Here is a 20,456-nt window from a genome sequence, read left to right as displayed (position 1 = left end):
GGCATAATCAGTGCCTACTTGCAAGAGTGGTTTTGAAATGCAATTCTAGTTTAACATTTTTGTGCAAGTGATACATAAAATACTATGCAGGCAATAACATTTAAAACAAGCGTGGACATACGGACGGTATGGCAGGCTACATCTATACACTGTAGTCAGTAATGTCTATCACAGTGTTAGGTACTTTTGTATATCTCTCATCAATGAAATGTTTGGCAAAACAAAAACTGCAAGACACCAAGTTCTGTATACGTGTCATAATTTCAGCTTACTTAATTTTATGAAATGATTAGGCTATGAAATAGAATGAACATTAAAAATATTGATTTGGCCATTAGATTGGTTTGTATAATCTGTAGGCATTTATTGTAACATGAAATTGTCTGGTGCCAGTAATGGACAAAATTATAAAATTGAAGTTAAGAGATTGGAACTTAAAACAAGCTCTCTCGGACTTGGGATTAAAGTAATGGGTGGAAAAACAAAAGATGAAAATTTTGGAATTTTTATCAAACGAATTATATTAGGAGGAGCAGTAGCTGAATCTCATCAAGCCAATTTGGGTGATCAGATTGTTGATGTCAATGGAGTAAATTTCCATGATGTTAGCCTCACAAGGCAAGTCCTTGTTTTTTGAATAGTTAATCAAATTGTTTTTTAAGAATGTTATTTTTAACAAGTGATTGACCGGAGTGTTTATTTTTTAACCTGTGGTTAGACCTACTCGCTTTGTTATATGTTTTTTAAAAATTTGTTTAGATATATTCTTCTGATTAATCTTACTGTTGCAGGGCTGTCAACACACTCCGTCAGGCTTCTGCTACTGGTCAAGTAGTAATCACTCTTTCGACTGATATCCAAGCCAGGTAAGCTACTGGTACACTGTTTAAATTGATCTAGTACTCAATCATTGTGCCAATGTGCCATGGAGTTATGAAGACCAATTAGGCTACAAGGCATGCTGACTTGCTATATATAATACTCATTATTAAATATAGTTATTACTATCTGAAGCCTTTACAAATTGTTTCACCTAACGGATCATCAGAAGGTCTTATTCAAATAGAATCTATTTGTTTCACCTAACGGATCATCAGAAGGTCTTATTCAAATAGAATCTATTTGAATAAGACCTTCTGATGATCCGTTCAAATTCAAATAGATTCATTTCAAATTCAAATCTTTTCAGATCATTTTCAATTCATTTCAGATCCGTTCAAATTCAAATAGATTCTATTTGAATAAGACCTTCTGATGATCCGTTAGGTGAAACAATTTGTAAAGGCTTCAGATAGTAATAACTATATTTGATTTAATTTGCTCTGCTTTGCTTTTTTGCTTAGCATTGAGCACTTTTTTGTAGTATTGATAGTTTTCATTGTTTTAATACTCATTATTATGTATTCACATAATTATCTCTATGCTTGAATAAATCAACATGTCTAAGCACTTCAATTCTGATAACATCTAATCCAAACTTATGGAATAAATTTTACAAAGAATGTATAATTGGGTTGTTTTCTTGTTTTGTTACATCTTAATCACTAGGGTGGAGTGAAAAAAATAAAAATCACTAATTCAAAAAACGTCCCCTCTCAATAGTTGCCTTTGGTCCCAAAACTAAGTTTAAAAGTGTTTTTGGGAAGTTGCCTCGAATACTCAGGTAACAACCTTGACGCAAAGGTCATGAGGGGGTCAAATCCCATAAAAATGCCATAACTCTGTGAGCGGTGATGTTAGAGAGCTAATTTTGATGCCAAAAGAAGCAGAATGTGCACTTTCCTATCTGTCTCAAAAGAAGTTTTTTTCGAAATTTTGCTAGATATATCATATGGTTATTTTCACAAAATGTAATTTTCAGGTCAAATATGAATAACATATAGCATTATGCACAGTTTAACATCACCATAATGAGTATGATATATCTCTAACCAATGAAACACACATTTGAGTGGTTTTAGAGCAAGCACAAGCACAGGATGGTAACAACAAACAAATATAAAATTGGGTTTCATAATATTACAATAGCCTAGACGACAGACATTAAATGCCAGTTTAATGCAGGGGGGAATGGTATCGGCAGGAGGACCTAAGATTGAAATTGCTTTTTGGTATTGTATTGCTTCATCAGTTTTCGTGACCAAATCTTTAGCCTGATCAGACCGTCACGTCTGTTGAAGCCAGCTATTGCTGATGAAGCTTCGGTTACAAGCTTTATGTGGCGCTCTACAGCTTAATTGTGGCATGGGTGGCGAATAATGAGATTTTCTTCTCTGATTTTTTCGATGTTGCAGTTACTCATGTGTCAAATTGCTGGTGGTTCGTTGGTTTGGTCAGAATTTAAGTTCACAAGTTTGTAGTAAGATTTAGCATGATTGAATTTTCTCACATGGACAGAAGCTACGGATTCTTCCCCATCGGATGGCTCATTTTGGACTGGTGCAGCTTTGCTTTCAGGCACTTCATTTTCGATTGAAAATTGTTCCATGACCCCCCTCAAACTAAGGATTTTGTTCACAGCTAAATGACGAATATTATGGGTACAGAATCTGTATGGCCGTAATGTTGGGCCCTGTTGCTGAAGATCTCGAGCTTCTCGAAGTTGGAGGACTTTCCCATGCAAGGTGGCTGACCTTGGCCTGTCGCATACCCTGTTTCTATGTTTCTATATAACGACCAACCACAACATTCACAACAATCGCATAATTTTGCATTAGAGTTTACTTTCCGGCATGGTTTGAAATCAAGCACTACCACACGATCACAGATGGACCGAAAAACTTCTTCAATATGCTACAAAGAGTCGTCAAATTTCCGAACAATAAAGTCAAGAAGATTGCACTGGATGTCCTTAAGCGAAATGCATTCTTTGCGGACCAAGAAAACATTCTCTTGGGGATGTTGGCAGATGAAACAGTTCGTCATTTAGCTGTGAACAAAATCCTTAGTTTGAGAGGGGTCATTGAACAATTTTCAATCGAAAATGAAGTGCCTTAAAGCGAAGCAGCACAAGTCCAAAACGAGCCATCCGATGGGAAAGAATCCGTAGCTTCTGTCCATGTGAAAAAATTCAATGTTCCAGCAATCAACGTTCATGCTAAATCTTACTACAAACTTGTGAACTTAAATTCTGACCAAAGCAACGAACCACCAGCAATTCGACACCTGAGTAACCGCGACACTGAGAAAATCAGAGAAGAAAAGCTCATTATGCGCCACCCATGCCATAATTAAGCTGTGGGGCGCCACATAAAGCTTGTAACCGATGCTTCATCAGCAATAGCTGGCTTCAACAGACGTGACGGTCTGATCAGGCTAAAGATTCGGTCACGAAAACTGATGAAGCAATACAATACCAAAAAGCAATTTCAATCTTAGGTCTTCCTGCCCATACCATTCCCCCCTGCATAAAACTGGCATTTAACGTCTGTCGTCTAGACCAGTGATTTTCAACCGGTGTTCCGCGGAACACTGGTGTTCCGTGAAAGATGGTCAGGTGTTCCGCAAGAAATTTATTAGTTTGACTAGTGTTCCATGGAACACCGGTCGAAAATCACTCCTTTGACACAATTAATGTGCACAAATAGCTATTATTCATGGCGTTCTTTAATACAGGCCATGACAACAGCGAGCGCTTCTCGCCGGCTGATGAAAGGTCACTCGCGATCGCAAAAAGCAGCGCATTTCAGGTTGAAACGAAGAAAGTTTTAATTATTGCATCAGAATATCAAAAATTATTGTATTAATTATTGCATCATAATATCAAGAGTAATTTTCGTCAGCAGAAACTTAGGGTTCAGATAAAGAACAGTTAAGCAAAGGACTTGAAGGTTACTGAAGAGTTAGGTTTGCAGCAAGTGGTTATTTTATTTATGTTTGCAGCAAGTGGTTATTTTATTTAACAACTTATTGTTACTTCAACAGTGCTACAAATAGACTTGAAAACAGTACGAAAAATCATAATTAATTTTAGCTTTCGAGTTTAAAGTTTAAACTGGTAATAATGGATAGATATTTGAAAAGGAAATGTGCAAATGAACAGGCTAGTTCTGGTAACAATGAAAAGAAAGCAAAATCTGTGATGAGACAATACAGTGAAGATTACATTTCGTTTGGATTTACTTTCTCTGGTGATCCTACTTCCCCGATCCCATTATGTATGATATGTGGGAAAGAGCTATGCAACAGTGCCATGGTTCCAGCCAAGCTGAAGCGTCATTTAGAAACAAACCACCCGTCATTAAAAAACAAGAAAAAAGATTATTTCGTTCGCCTTCGTAAAGACATTGAAGTGCAAGCGAATTTCATGAAACGAGTAACAACAGTATCTGAAAAAGCTCTAAAAGTGAGCTAGCTTGTAGCTAAGTCAAAGCAGCCACATACTGCAGCAGAAAAAATAATACTACCGGCTTGTAAGATGATTGTAAATGAGATGCTTGGTCCTGATGCAGTTAAACAAGTAGCTAAAATCCCGCTCTCGGACAACACAATTGCTAGACGGATCGAAGACATGTCTGTGGACATCGAAAAAGTTGTTTTGGAAAAGGTACGTATCAGCGGAAAATTTTCATTACAACTTGATGAGTCGACAGACATCAGTGGACATGCTCAACTCTTGGCAAACGTACGTTTTGTGGATGGTGATTCTATCACAGAAAACTTTTTGTTTTGCAAGAGACTGCCTGAGAAGACAACCGGGGAAGAAATATTTCGTGTTACTTCAGATTATTTTGAACAAGGAGGACTTGAATGGAAGAACTGTAATAGTGTCTGTACAGATGGAGCAGCAGCCATGGTCGGACGTCACAAAGGCTTTGTTAGCAGAGTTAAGGAGAAACACCCAGCTGTCATACTTACACACTGTTTTTTGCACCGAGAAGCCTTAGTTGCAAAAACTTTGCCAGCAGATTTAGCTTCTGTGCTTGATGCTGTGGTGAGGATGGTTAATTTTGTCAAAACAAGACCACTAAAAAGTCGCATATTCGCAGCTTTATGCGAAGAAATGGGAGCAGAGTATACAACTTTAGTGCTTCACACGGAAGTCAGATGGTTATCAAGAGGAAAAGTCTTAGCTCGTGTTTATGAATTGAAAAATGAGCTAAAGATATTTTTAACGGATGAAGGCTTTGATGGGGCAAAGCTGCTGGCATGTGATGATTGGTGTGCAAAGTTAGCATACATGGCTGACATATTCCATCATTTAAATGAATTGAACACACGGATGCAAGGCCGAAATGAAAATCTTCTGACAAGCACAGATAAAATACATGGATTTCGTTCAAAAGTGCAGCTTTGGCAACGACATGTGAAAAATACAGTCCTTGATATGTTTCCACTCACCCAAAAATGTCAAAGAAATGTGAACACTGCTGCTCTATGCGAGACTATAGAAAAACATTTGAAAACTCTCGAGGAGAAACTGTCTTTTTATTTCCCTTCTGCTCCTACCGAACGCTTTGACTGGGTCAGGGATCCTTACAGCTCAGCAACAGCTTTTGACAAAGTCATGACTGTACAGGAGCAAGAAGAATTTATTCAACTTAGACAAGATCGCACGTTAAGATTGAGATTTTCCAATCTACCTTTGGAACGTTTTTGGGTGATGACTTCCAAGGAGTTTCCTATTGTGGCAAACAATGCTATTTTGACTTTGCTTCCATTTTCAACAACTTATCTGTGTGAGATGAGTTTTGCAAGCATGACTGCTATAAAAGTTAAAAAACGAGAAAAATTGAGAACTGTTGAGGAAGAGCTTCGCGTTTGTCTTTCTGCAATTCCTGCCCGAATATCAGCTTTGTGCTCATCCAAACAGGCCCAGATATCGCACTGAGAAAGCTGACAGCCAATAAATTGTTGTTGTGCTGTTTATATTATTGCATCATTATAAAATTTCGTTTGGTGTTCCGCAAGATTATTTTAATGCATAAACTGTTCCGTGGCTCAAAAAAGGTTGAAAAACACTGGTCTAGGCTATTGTAATATTATGAAACCCAATTTTATATTTGTTAGTTGTTACCATCCTGTGCTTGTGCTTGCTCTAAAACCACTCAAATGTGTGTTTCATTGGTTAGAGATATATCATGTTCATTATGCTGATTTCTTGTGGAGTGATTATGTTATGGTGATGTTAAACTGTGCATAATGCTATGGGTTATTCATATTTGACCTGAAAATTACATTTTGTGAAAATAACCATATATCTAGCAAAATTTCGAAAAAAACTTCTTTTGAGACAGATAGGAAAGTGCACATTCTGCTTCTTTTGGCAATAAAATTAGCTCCCTAGCATCACCGCTCACAGAGTTATGGCATTTTTATGGGATTTGACCCCCGCATGACCTTTACGTCAAGGTTGTCACCTGAGTATTCGAGGCAACTTCCCAAAACCACTTTTAAACTTAGTTTTGGGACCAAAGGCAACTATTGAGAGGGGACGTTTTTTGAATTAGCGATTTTTATTTTTTTCACTCCACCCTATTAATCACCAATGATACATTACTGAGATTGTCCATTAATACCCAAACAGCAAATCAGTCATTTTTTACATTGATTCAACGTCTGCACTACTTTGCAGGTTAGGGTCTGCAGATGTTGAATCAATGTAAAAAACAACTGATTTGCTGTCTGGGTGGTCATTTTTTACTATCCATGTCATAGTTTGTGGTCATATGATATGTATTCTAGTCTGCTGCAATTAAGTTTGCTCTGAATCAAAACAAATTTAAGTTTGATTCAATGTTAATCAGTTGGTTATCAGTCAGTGTCCAACAAGACATTTTTTCATTGTGTCTTCTAACAAGCACTAACTAGTGTACACTGTTCTTAGCTTCATAAAGGGGACAAGCAGTGGTTTTCCTTTTTTTTTCTTGCCTTTCACTTCATCCCTTTGCCAATCTTTAGCCCAAAAGTATATATATTATATATACACATGGAAAAATAAATATGTCATAAACAAAAAGACAAGGCTAATATTTTCAAAATTGTTGTTTGTTATGAAGAAACTGATTGTTTTTACTAGGTCAAACTATGCTAAGCTAATTGCTTGGAATGAGAGTGAAGCTGAGAAGAAATTACGGCAGTCTTACGAAAGTAAGTTCAGGGTGATTTTTGTACATATAAAATGTTACACATGCCTGAGATTCTTTAGAACGTTTTAATAATGTAGAAAGAAATTTACATGCTTCAGTTTTGGCGTTTGAATTTTAAAAAGCGATATATAGGCCTACTGCAACAATCTAACAAATGTAAGATTGAGTTTTTGTTTTGGTTCAGTTATAGTTAAAATTTAGCATTGCTGGTGTCATAATCTATAAATTTTTATCACCATACTTTGTTGATTAATTTATATATATATATATATAATGTCGATGTGGGAAATCTTTACATTTGCTTTCCCTTATTGTAATAAAGCAATTATTATTCATAAGTACATTTTGGGCTGATGGAATCATCAATTTTACATTTTTTTTGTTTCTATTCGTACTGATCAAGAGAAAACACCGGATTGAATTTTTTAACTCGTCATTGTTTTAGTGTGTCAACTACATAATAGCCTACCTTCCCAATTGATGTCATAAATACATTAAGAGGTCTGCGCATAAGTTGAAGAATGATCTTTTTTAGTACATAAGTCTTTACATCCCATCAGTCATTACACAGGTCACAGGAGGATTTGTGGTTATCCAATTGTTCTTGATGTTATTTTGCTATCAAACTCGTTTTTAGGTAAAGGAAAGCGTGAATCAGTCGATGCTGTCAATAGTTCCACTGAAGATTTGAGTGAATCATTTTCATTGGAAAGGTTTAAAGATATTGAAACAACTATCGCAATTAAGAAATCCTCTGCAGGAATTGGTTTTCGCGTTCAATCAAATATACATCCTACCCCATTTCCTTGTTGCAGACATTGTAAGCATCACTCCATAGAAGATAGACAAATGAATGCTATTAAACTAGAAATGACACATACTTACCACTGAGCCTGGAAAATTAGTTTCAATGAAAATTTTTAGAGGTTTGCCAACTTTCTGAAATAATCATTTTGATTTAGGCCGGTAACTTACACTGTTAGCCTATCAGGTTTTCTTGCAATTTAGTAATATTTAATTATATCATAATACAAAGAAAACAAGGTAACCTTAGCAGGTTTAACATGTTTTATTGCACAGAGATATAACATAATTAAAAAAAAATCAACTCAAACGTTTTTAACACGTACGTGTGTCCTTATCAGGAATTACTTAAATCTGCAATATATATACATGCAATAACATATAAATTTTATGTATATTGCAGATTTAAATAATTCCTGATGAGGACACAGTACTTGTCGAAAACGTTTGAGTTGATTTTTTTAAATTTTGTTATATCTCTTTAAATGTAATAAAGCATGTTAAACCCGCTAAGGTTACTTTGTTTAGTTTGTCTATGGTTCAACAAAGCAAACCCTCTACCAAAGTTTTATTATTAATTATATATATCATTCAAACTAGTTTTGGAAATGGTGGATATTGTTAGGCACGGAAAAAGAAATTTTAGGTTTTTATTCCAGTTTAAATTGTAAAAATTTACTAGCGATTGGTTGTAGACATATGTAAGTTTCCAAACTATTTATGTTTCAGTGTCCGTTTTCCTTGTCTCCTCACTATCCCAAGGAGGGGACGCAGCGGAGGATGGTCGTCTTAGCATCGGGGATTATATAACTCACGTCAATGGCAATCCTGTGACAGAGTATTCGGTGGACCAATTCCACTCCTTGCTCCTAAGAGAGAAGCTACGCCAAGAGGAAACGTAAATTTTGTTACCTTACTACAGCTTAGCACCCACAAGAGTGTGATAAAAGTCCGGCTACCGTTTTTTTTTCATCAAATATAACATACATCGATCAATGCGATCGGCTTATCTTACTGTAGTTCTTATGCAATGTCTGAGCATTGGTTTTAAAGTTTTTGGTTTTATTAGTGAAGTGATACTAGGCCTAGTCATCACTGCACTAATACCTAGACCAGTGTTTCTCAACCTTTTTTGGCCCAACGCCCCCTTCATGAACTGGCAAAATTTTACCGCCCCCCTAACAATAACGATTCATTACGAAAAGCGAATATAAAACAATAAATACTATTAATACTACAAAAAGTGCTCAATGCCAAGCACAGCGGTTATAGGTAAATTGTTCGTAAACAATTGTTCGTAAAACAATTGTTCGTAAAACAATTGTTCGTAAAACAATTGTTCGTAAAACAATTGTTCGTAAGCAGTTGTTTGTAAAATTAAATCCCTAAAACAATTCTTCGTAAAGCATTTCTTGGTATACATCAATTCTCAATTGCATGCACGAAGAAATGCTTTATGAAGAATTGTTTTACGAAGAATTAATTTTACGAACAACTGTTTACGAAAAAAACGTCGGACAGCAAGCCAAGCACAGCGAATTACAGCCAATATAGGCTAACCAGTCTCTAAAATCCTTGGGCTACACTTTGCCCTTACAGCCTGTTTTAGGCTACCCTAAAAGGTGGATCATCAGAAGGTCCTTATTCAAATACTTCTATTTCTATTAGAATATAAGGACCTTCTGATGATCCCCTTGTTAGGGTGAAACAGGCTGTAAGGATTTTTAGAGACTATAGTAACTATATTTGATGAAAAGCAAATATATATTTGCGAGCATAAAAACAGGATTGGCCTAGTAGTAGTCAGTGTGAACCTTGTGCTTGGTGAGAAAGTGCCAGTTTCTTCACATCCGGTGTAAAGCCAGTGAGAAACATACGAAGATCACCTCTTATGGATATGTCAAGTGGGTTTCGCTGTTTGGTATGTAGCAGAACAACACAGCTGAATCCCTTTTCCACCAGATGAGGCAGGAAATGTTACCACGAAGATACGAGCTCTTTGACGAGATCGTTATGCTGGGCGGTGGATAGGTTAAAGAATGCCTCCTAATAATCAAAACTCCCCCCTTAAGCCGAGGTAATCATACCGCCCCCCTGAAAAATCAAAACGCCCCCTGGGGGGCGGTACCGCCCCCGTTGAGAACCACTGACCTAGACGATCAAAGCTCTGTCTACAGCCATTCTTTACAAACTTACCATAAGCATTTTTTTAAATCGCTTTCACTTGCGGAATGCAATCCAAACGCATTGTTCTTAATCTGACTCTTCATCCAGGTTCGAAGTCACTCTGGTACCTGCTGGCACATCAGCCACTGATGTACTCAACATCTTCCATCGATTGCGAAAGTCATGCCTTCGCCATCTCTTGCCTTCCGGTAAGTGCAATGTTTTGCCCAGTACTGCTTTGTACGAGATTTGTACCGTATTGTACATAATGTATGTGACGTTTGTTGGTGTCTGTATATCTGGTGTCCATATCGGTAGCGATTTTTGTTACTGGTGGTCTGGTGGTATGAAGTTTATGATATGGAACGGATTGAGGTAGTTTGCGGTTGTTTTGATTGAAGAAGTAATCGCCTACATCAGGGTACATTGGTGTTCTGGAAGTTTGTTTGGTTAAAATGTTGTGAAAGCAGACGTTTAAGCCTAGTTCACCTGGCAAACAAATTAGTCGTTTTTTTACTCCTTAAGACGTCGAATCAATGTAGAAAACGACTAATTTTCTAATTGGATTATGGGAAACAGTGACCTATTCAATATTACATATCTCTTTTCTACAATTGATCATCAAGAGCAAACCAGAATTTCTTTTTGTGCTATCTTCTTCTTCAACAGATTGTTCATGTTTGATCAGCTGTGATCTCCCTTATGAACTGCCTCCATTTTGTTCTGTCTTTTGTTTTTATTGGTGCTTCCGTTCCGGCGTGCTTTTTATTCCCGTAATTTGCTTGATATTGTCAAAATATTTCATTTTTTGTCGTCCTTTTGTTCGTTTGCCTTGCACCTTCCCAGGCAACATTGAATTTTCCAACGGGTTGCTTCTTGCTATGTGTCCGAAATATCTCAATTTTCTGAGGTTAATGTGGTTAAATTTATGCTAAAATAGTGGTTAAAATGGCTTTCCTTTAACTTAACGTAAAGATTTAGCTGAATTGTCTCCATCACTTAGTTGCGTTGCGTTTGTCGAGTACCAAGAAGCATCATTTTCAGATTTTAGGAATTTTGACTAAACCAACAAGTCGTCATAGTTTGATATTCGCTTCAATACAGATCAAAGTGTTGCCGAACTTGCCCGTCAAAGTGGAAAGACTAACTTGGCCAAGAATGAAGAGGTAAGTGTTTTGACTCTTGAATATTCTTTTGCAAACCTGAAAACAAATTCTAAAGGTAAGAAAAATCCTCTCGCATAGTATTCTAACGTGTACGCAACGTTGCACTTCGCGGAGCATTTTGAATGGTAAAGCTTAATCTCGAATAGCACGATAAGTAAATTTATTAATAAACTGATGGAACAAGATGCATAATTAATGGAAAAGTATTGTTGGCTAGGAGCAGGTGTTGTTATCTTGAAACCAATACCGTTGGCAAGTGACGTAGTATAAAGATAAATACATTTAACAATAAAGATACTCTTTATTGTTAATATTTCTTGAAGATTATATTGTATAGCTTTGGTTAAGTTTGCAATGTCATCAATTTGCGACCGATCGCTCTTGGAAAATTATATCTTATCCTTAAGAAAACATTTGGATCAAGGTTCGCGGCTAATGAGGACAAATCAACATTATGGTTGTGTCAGATTTCATATAAATATTTGTATCCGAATTGTGCCATATTGTACCGCGCAGACTAGATCTAGGTGCGATAGCCGAATTTAAAACATCAGGATTGTGCAGGTGTCGTTTAAACCCGGTAGCCTAGTGCCCAACCAAAAAACGTGAAAAAAGAATACTGCATTGTATATTTTTGCTTAAAAATTTTGCCTAATCATAAAGCGAATTTTATGGGGGGAATACGCATAAACAGGCTAACAAACAGGAGGCGGTTTGTTAACCGTTCAATAGGAGGAAACAATTCACACATTGACTCTATTAAAAGCGGATATTGGCAAGGTAATCGTCTTATTGAATTGCTTTCACTGATATAATCCAATCATCACCGCTGAACCGTGTCCGATGGATTGGTATTACAATGGATTTCTTACAATTGACCTACGTAGAAACGGTTCTAAAAGTTCTAACTCTACTCTCGAATATTTTTAAGATTTAGAACAAAAATGATCACATGCTTTTTTCTATTTTATCACCAAGTGTGACATTGCCAGCTATCCTTATTTTTTTTCACAACAGCTTTCGTTGCTCTTAAGAAACTTTGAGAGACCCCAACAATAATATGGGATTGTTTACAGTTGCTGTGTTTAAACATAACTTTTCAGATGGTTTAAAGCTTATTCACTCTCGTGAAAAAATGTTTAGGTAGCGTACTAACAATAATTCTGTTTTTGTTTTCAGAGACGTCTGCATCGATTGTCTTCGTGTTCTGACTGCTCCGTTGGATCTATGAAGTCTTCCGTCCGTAGAACGGAAAGTCGCCGGAAAAGACTGTCACTAGATGGCAGCAGCCACGTACCTGTAAATGCAACCCGATCATACGTCACTTTAATGTGCTTTAAATGATTTTAAAATTTTCGACTTAAATCGGCTTTGAATTCAGAGGCGTTTCAAATCAAGCACGCATGAATTTTAAATGGTTTCAAATGTAAGCGAAGAAGCTCAAGATGCAGACTTCTCGTGGTATAGCATATGAATCAGCGAAGCGAAGTTTTTACTTAACTGAGTCTCGTATTTACAGTACATTTTGCGTTCTGTTTTTTTTTAATGTTTTTTAAGTATATAGTTTTTGTTATTCTGATAAATATTGATCGATTACTTTTTCACCGATTCATCATCACCCCACGTTCTATCTAATTTCCTGAATTTTAATTTGCCGGATAGTTTGAGTGCTTTTTCAGCTGGTTTGTTGCTTCAGGTCGAGAAATTGTATTCTGCTTTGGAATACCTCGGTGTTGAGCCTACTAGTAAACAACTTTCCCTGATTGATAGCAAACTGGAAAAGGATGAAAATAACGCCGTTCAGTATGCAGGTCTTGAATTGCTTACATTTAAAATTGAATTTTCTTTGTTTAATTCATTGTAGTGAGACTAACATTATTTACCGTAAAAAAAACTATTCCTGATTGGTACTGGCTTTGCATTCTTGACTCCTGCACAAACCTACGTGTTTTTCCCAATAAAAATCTTTGCTAACATAATGAGAGTCCCAATTTATTGTAGATTTTGTGGAGAGAGTGTTGGAGATATGCGGCGTCAAAATCCCATCAGTGTTTCCATCCACAAAACTGACCAACGGGAGCTTGAACAACAGTCACGTGGACTCGTTGTCAGTAACTAGTAGTGACGATCATCCAACTGCAGATGACGGAAAGCATGATGGTTTGGTCAAAGTGAGTAACTTGCGTTTATTTCTCTTACTTTGCTTTAAAAAAACACGTTTAATCTTTGGACTAGTTGGCAAAGAAACTAGTTTTAAAACTTTTGCGCGTAATATCACTTTAGCTTATTTTGATTATTATTCCATCTCAAAATTTGCTAAAACCCACGTTTGTGGCTGATCGCAGCGACAGTGCAGGGGAATTTAGGCTTTCTCGAGCTTTTAGGCTACAGCTTAAAAAAAAGACAAAATTGCCAAATAATCTTCTGTTGCGTAAAACAATCAATTTATTTAAGGGTTGTGCAATGTTTATCAAATTTACAATTTCTACGAAAATAAGTAGCACAATGTATCAACACCATTACATTGGTGAGTTATTTGTTTGTCGGACCTAGGTTTATACCAGCTCCATGACAAAAAAGTACTTCAGATTAATTTTTATAGTTTGCTAAAAATGATGCAGAATTAACTGGAAAGTATTGGTTTAATTTTGACCTATGTGAACCGACATAGCATTTTGTTTAAACATTTACAGAAATACAAAAATTACACTTTGTCATCACGTATCCAACTTTCAACACCAAGATGGCATACGTTACCTGACGCGATTTTGATTTCCCTGACTTTTAATGTAACGATTGTCATAGGCACAGTGGCGCATGAGAAGTTGCACTGAATGGGATTAAGTTTATGGTGTTTACTTTGAAACATCGCTTCTGTTTTCCTTCATATTCACAGGACGTCCACTTTCGTTTAACAGAAATTTCGTTGTTTCAGGTAGTAGACGAATTGAAGATGAAGATGGTAGAGTTGGAAGAAGAGAACAAGATCCTCCAGGTGAAAATTGAGTCGATGGAGGAAGAGCAAAAGCAGCTCGTAGAGAGTCATCAAACGTCGTTAGATCACGCGAAACAGGAGAAAGAGCACATGAAATACGATTACGAAGAGCTCATTCGGTGAGAAGAAATTTGTTTTACGCTTTTTTGGAATTGGATGATGTCGTGCGTAGTAATAATTCAATTCACCGCAGCAACAAATTGTTATAAAATAGCCTAGCATCAGCATAAAATGTATACGATCACTGATCAGTCATATTTTACCAGGGTTGATCGGTTTAAACCGCTCGGTTAAAACCTGGTTTAAACCGGCAGTTTTGACCACCTATTACTGGTCAAAACTGGTCAAAACCCCTTTAGCGTATGAATCAAGTTGATTTTCAATTGAATTAAAAATATTACCCTCCATGTTTAGTAATGATGTTCATTGTTCAACCTAAATGCTGGATTTGGAACAAAAAATATTCAATTTCTCTGTTTATTTTTGGTGTTTCAATCAGTTGGTCACCGTATTTTACGGACCATAAAGCGCATCCGATTATAAGGCGCACTGTCAACAAATTGCTTTGATTAGTTTTTTGTTCAGACATAAGGCGCACAGGGCTATAGAACGCAACGTATTTTAAGGAGGATGGGTTACCGTATAAAGCTCATTAAACAAAAATGCGTAAGAAATGTAAGCAAGTCACAATATTACAATGAGCAAAAGAAAAAAATGGGCCTAGTGAATATCACAGTTGCTAGTTGCTTTTACCGTAATTTATTGTGTAAGACGGTGGTTTATTTATATAATAATAGTACTATTGGTACTGGTTTTGAGTGTAGGCAATAAAGCACTACTTGATCCATACATTAGGCGCACCGGCTTATAAGCCGCACGATCAATTTATGAGGAAAAAAAAAAGGATTTAAATTGCGCCTTATGGTCCGTAAAATATGGGTATTTTAATTATTAAGAAAATTCAAATTCTAAAAATAAGTTTCTGATGAACCAAAAAATGCTTGGTAGAACGATGAACAATTTGCACAGCCAACTGAAGTACAAGAATTTATTCCAACAAATTTTGTTTTTATGAAAAACATTTGCCATCAAATTTTGCCTGACAGGTCGGTATTGGCGGCCATTAATGAAAGTTCAGGCAGCTATTTCGAGGCCTGCATATCAAAATGGTCACAACTCACAACTGCTTTTATATTATATTTCCTAAATAGCCCATAGCCCAGGTAGCCGACCATTCACCACATAAAAATATTTTTCTGGATTTTGACCAGTTTTGACCGGTTTAAACCAGGTTTAAACCGCTTAGTGGTTAAAACCAGTTTTGACCACTTAGAGATCAACCCTGTATTTTGCTTGACTTATTTTAATTAAATACATTTTCAAATGAGCAACTGTTTGATTACAGTAAATATCAGGAGTTACTGACATTTCATATTGGATTGTATGAAAACTTCTAACTTTCAGTAGTCATTTGTTTGTATTTTCGTTGACATAAACCAACATGACATTTTTCAACTGTAGACCATTCAAATATTTACATTTCGTCCAAGTCAACATATTTGTTCTTTTTAAGTGATTTTGTTACCACTGACGGTCTTCATATTCTCGACCTTTGATTACATTTTTGACGTTTGATCACGTTCTTGACATTTGATTACGTTTTTGACGTTGTTGACGTTTGATTACGTTTTTGACGTTTGATTACGTTCTTGACGTTTGATTACGTTCTTGACGTTTGATCACGTTCTTGACGTTTGGTTACGTTTTTGACGTTTGGTTACGTTTTTGACGTTTGATTACGTTATTGATGTTTGATTACATTCTTGACGTTCGATTACGTTGATGATGAACCCAAATACTGACATGATATTTTAACTCTAAACACCTGACTTGTTTCTTCCATTTCAAGAAAAAGTTTATGAAAGATTTTTTTCGTTGCTAGAGTACTGGAGGCGGAACTGTCAACGCTGCAATCGAGTGAAATGTCTTTGGCAAAACTTGACGCAGAATCAGAGATAGAGAAACACTTATCGTTGGTGGAGTGCGAGTACAGAAAACTGACGGAGATTCGTGAAAACAACGAAAACACTTTGGAAACTTTGCTCGCATTTATGAATAAGATCGTTCAATCAGGTTTGGAAATTAAAAAAAGTATTCGGCTAATTCGTCACCACAAGAGGATTAGAAAAAGCAATGGATTAGGCGAACTGACAAATTATGCAAACAGGTCAAAACTATACGTAACAACTTCTGCCGGAACCGACAAAAATGTGACGAATAAGACGAACTGACGAATTAAACCAATTCTACTGTAAATGTTTTTATTCGCGCACTTTGGAGTACATTATTACCCGAAATCCACTTTCTGGGCTCTCACTTTCTCAGTATGTCGGGGCAAAGCTCCATGCTGTATTTGGTATGACCGGGCAGAGTTTCGAACCCATGTTTGTCGATTTATAGGCCTTCGGATTGAATCACTTTAAGGCTTAATTTCCATTGGTGTTGTATGAAAAGGTTGGAAGCCAATTAGTGTCTTTGTGCAATCCTACGCAACCTGTATGATAGACGTCAGAGCGCAACAAAACCCCTATAGTAGCAGTGGCCGAGTGGTTTGCGCGTTGGGCTCGCAGTCGAGAGCCTGCATGTTCGACTCCAGCCACCCGCACTTGCTGTTGTTTCTCTGGGGAAGAAACTTCACTATAATTGCCTCTGCCCAGTGATCGATTTCGAGTAATGGGTAGTACCAAATTTAAGTCATAAGTAGAGTAGACAACCGGAAACAGACATTGCAGTCGGCTGCAGCGTGGGTCAGGTGTAAGTCGGAAGGCGTACACCGATGCATAGCGCTCAAGTCCGCTTTCTCACAATGCAGGATAAAGATATGAAAAACAAACAAACTAGTCGGAGTTATTTTGTCTGCTGCATTTCTGATTATGCGTTTTGTCTAATGTGACGACTTTATTCAAAATTGAACTTATCACAATATTTTTTTTCCAAGATTGGCATTCATCGAAAGCATACCTCGGTACCATCATGGTTAGTGGTTGTGTGTGTAGTTGTGTTACCCGCCAACTAAAAAGAAGGTTAAACGAAGACGGACAAGACCCACCATCGTTGTTTACTATTTGATGCATATACTGGAGGCTACTTTACTGTAAAATATAGCAATAAAGGCTATTAATATTACAAAACAGTGCTCAATGCCAAGCAAAGCGAATTCCATGAAACACAGTTACTTTTCACTAAAAACCTTTTCAGGCTGTTTTACCCTTATTGGGGTCATCAGAATGTTCTTATTCAAATAGAATTCCAAATCAAAATAAATAAAATAGAATATTCTAAAATGATAATTTTCCTCAATCTGTTTTAGATGTGAAATCGTTTGTGAAATATAACAAAAGTCATGAAGCCATCAAAACCCTGGAAGAACTGGCACAAGAGGCTGAGACTCTATACATGAACGTGAGGTTAGTGGTGAAGCTTATATTGCAGGTCGTTCATGGTAGATTCTTCTATATTGATAACACAGTCTCTCCGCCGCGACGTAAATCGCTAAGGATTTCAATTAGAGAGCAGCTCTAGGCCACTGTATTACGTAAGAAATTTTGGCTATCCGTATGGCAAATATATCGAAACAATCATGATTCTAGAAGTATGAATGGCTGACTGCTTTTTGATTGGTTAATGCTGTCTTATGGTACCGAACTACAGTGGGCACTACCGTACCTACGCTGCACCTACTACCGTGCCTACCTGTGCCTACTACCGTGCCTACGCCGTACTACCTGTACCTACTACCGTGCCTACCTGTACCTACGCCGTACTACCTGTCTTATATATAATGTATTGTAATATGTGTAAATGCTACCGTACAATATTGCAGGCCGCACACAATTCCGATAGACTGTACTTTTCTTCACGAAAATTTTCTTTCATTCCTTAGACTTTGCCGTACCCTTTCACAGTCTTGTCACTGCTGTTTCGTATCCACCGTTTCCATTCATCATCGCCCACATAAGAGGAGTCTCAACTCAATGACAGAATCTCTTGTCGCGATTTTCAACTAAATCCCCATTCTTCATCGCATTCCCCAATCCTGCTGTGGCTCTCCTCGTATTGAAACATCTTGCATCGATTTTCTCATCACACGAGTCCACTTTGCTCTTTATTTAGATTAAAATTGCAAGAGGAAGACTTGCCTCGTGGATGGGAAGAAGCTAGTTTGAGCGATGGAAGAATCTATTACATTGATCATGTCAATCACACCACCTCTTGGGAGGATCCTAGGAAGATGAACCACACAGCTGAAGATGGACCGAAGATTCCAAAGATGGATCTTCTTTCTTTAGGTAGTTTAAAAGAAGTCTATTGTTTGGCAAATGTGACATAATTATTATGTCGGCTGCATAGCCGAGCGGTACCACGATCGAAAGGAGGTTTGACATTAAGATTTTCTTTTTTAGTGTCAAACCTATCAGAGGTTTTGTCAGTCCTAGAATAAAGATTCAAAAACTAAACCAACTGTCCAAATAAAATGTAGCTCTTAAACTGCAGCCACCGACAAATAAAATAGATCTGTGAGTTAAAGCACTTGACATTCTTTATGTTTAGTGCCATTGTTTTTGTTTGATTTTATAGCAACGGTTGTATGGCAAAAGCGTCAATACGACACTTGCCAGATCCCACCTGAGCAAGTATTTTAATTCTTGTTGCCAGTTGGAGACATCGAAAAAATTATGTAAGGCCTGGACTGTTGTGTTTGTGGCCCATTTATGCGGTTGCATCACTTCTTAGAAACTTCTATCAAGCGAAAGAATGCATCTCCGAAAAGAACTTCAATCGACATCCACAGTAGTCCGGCTTCTACCTCCTCTTCATCCTCCCCAGCAACGTTTCGGGCGAAAATGAGGTTAATTTGAAGGAGAACTGTGGTGAGATTTACACAAAAGTTGTGACATATCCCAGCAAAGTGTTGTGTCTTTATATTTTCCGGTACAAGCTTGAAGGTGAAATTGTTTATCTATCACAAGTTTTGGGCGATAGATACTTTGTTCTGTGTTGGTGTAGTGTTTTTGGAAGGACTGTTACACGATAACAGATGTCACCAGTGATCGTTTTAGTAGCTGTTCAAGTATCGAGTGACGCTCTTGTCTGTGGGGAAGTTATGAAGAATATAGTGTCATATGATACATAAACTGTTCTACTTTAATCAGCATGTTCACATTGTTTTTACGTAGTAAAATGTAGAAATGATGCGATTTTATCGCAACAGGTTTAATATCTGGAGTTCGTATTACCAAGTCGAACAAATGCTATGTAGGCCAATCAACAATGAATGTGTGAAATTGTGCGTATTTTCACTGTGCAATGGTATAAGGTCCGAATTAACGTAAATCTCCAACAAGTAGTATTTTTGTTTTCACTGTGTGAATATCATGTGCCATTATTGTAAGGATAGTATAGTAAATAAAATAACTTATAACACCATTTTGTTTTTCGTCATTACCATATCGGGATAAAAAAGGTCTACCAGCTACAATATCCGATATTCTAGCAGTCCAGCATGTTAATGAACGGGAAAAGGGTCAAAACCTGGGAGAACATTAATGCTTGTAGCTTGTTAGTTGTAAGTGACATTGCATTGATAATTGTGTTGTTAACAGCAATGTCCAAAGAACAATAATTTGGTTTTGAATCTGTATCCTCGGACTGACAAAGCCTTGGTAGTATCGCACACTTGTAGAGGCTTTTGACGCAGGGCCGGTTACCGAGATTGACAGAGTAAAATTTCCGATTGTTGAAGTCTTGTTGCGGGGAACTTATTCCATCCATTGGGTGCCGCCTAATGCAGAACAGTCCTTAAAATGCGTTGCTCAAGCGCACGAACAAGTAGGCTCTTTAGTTGGTGGGGTTTAGACTATGCTTGCAAGTTGCAACAGAGTAGGCTAGGCCTAGTGCACGCTAGTTGCTAGAGCAGACTAACCACTTGTAACGAACAATCGTTCCCCAAATCAAACGTCACATAAAATCGTTAAAGTCTATTTAACCTGGCGTCTTTCATCATAGAATATTTCTGAAAAATTTATGAGATATTGCATCATTTCTTTTTTACCTCCTGTAGAATTACACAACAATGGGTGGACTGCTACGTCACAGATGCCAGTTACTGGTTGTTGAAATATTGCATCAGTTTCGTCATTTTAAATTGTCGCTTGAGAAGGTTGGTCGAATATTAAA

General features: G+C 37.1%; 1 protein-coding gene across 1 annotated transcript; it reads left to right on the top strand.

The window, feature by feature from the left end:
• The first annotated feature begins 406 nt into the window (after window positions 1-406).
• LOC145764780 (syntaxin-binding protein 4-like) lies at window positions 407-19,696 on the top strand. The gene is made up of 15 exons (XM_082576454.1): window positions 407-618; window positions 792-866; window positions 7,019-7,089; window positions 7,726-7,908; window positions 8,622-8,790; window positions 10,167-10,267; window positions 11,163-11,224; window positions 12,404-12,523; window positions 12,921-13,035; window positions 13,226-13,395; window positions 14,160-14,338; window positions 16,162-16,352; window positions 17,590-17,686; window positions 18,393-18,568; window positions 19,014-19,696. Exons 1-15 carry the CDS (start codon window positions 470-472, stop codon window positions 19,136-19,138), a joined length of 1,983 nt encoding a protein of 660 aa, XP_082432580.1. The 5' UTR covers window positions 407-469; the 3' UTR covers window positions 19,139-19,696.
• Window positions 19,697-20,456: the final 760 nt, after the last annotated feature.

This window comes from Aplidium turbinatum, chromosome 2, assembly GCF_918807975.1.
Source record: "Aplidium turbinatum chromosome 2, kaAplTurb1.1, whole genome shotgun sequence".
NCBI classification, from domain to species: Eukaryota; Metazoa; Chordata; class Ascidiacea; order Aplousobranchia; family Polyclinidae; genus Aplidium; species Aplidium turbinatum.
This window is presented reverse-complemented; position numbering and strand designations above follow the sequence as displayed.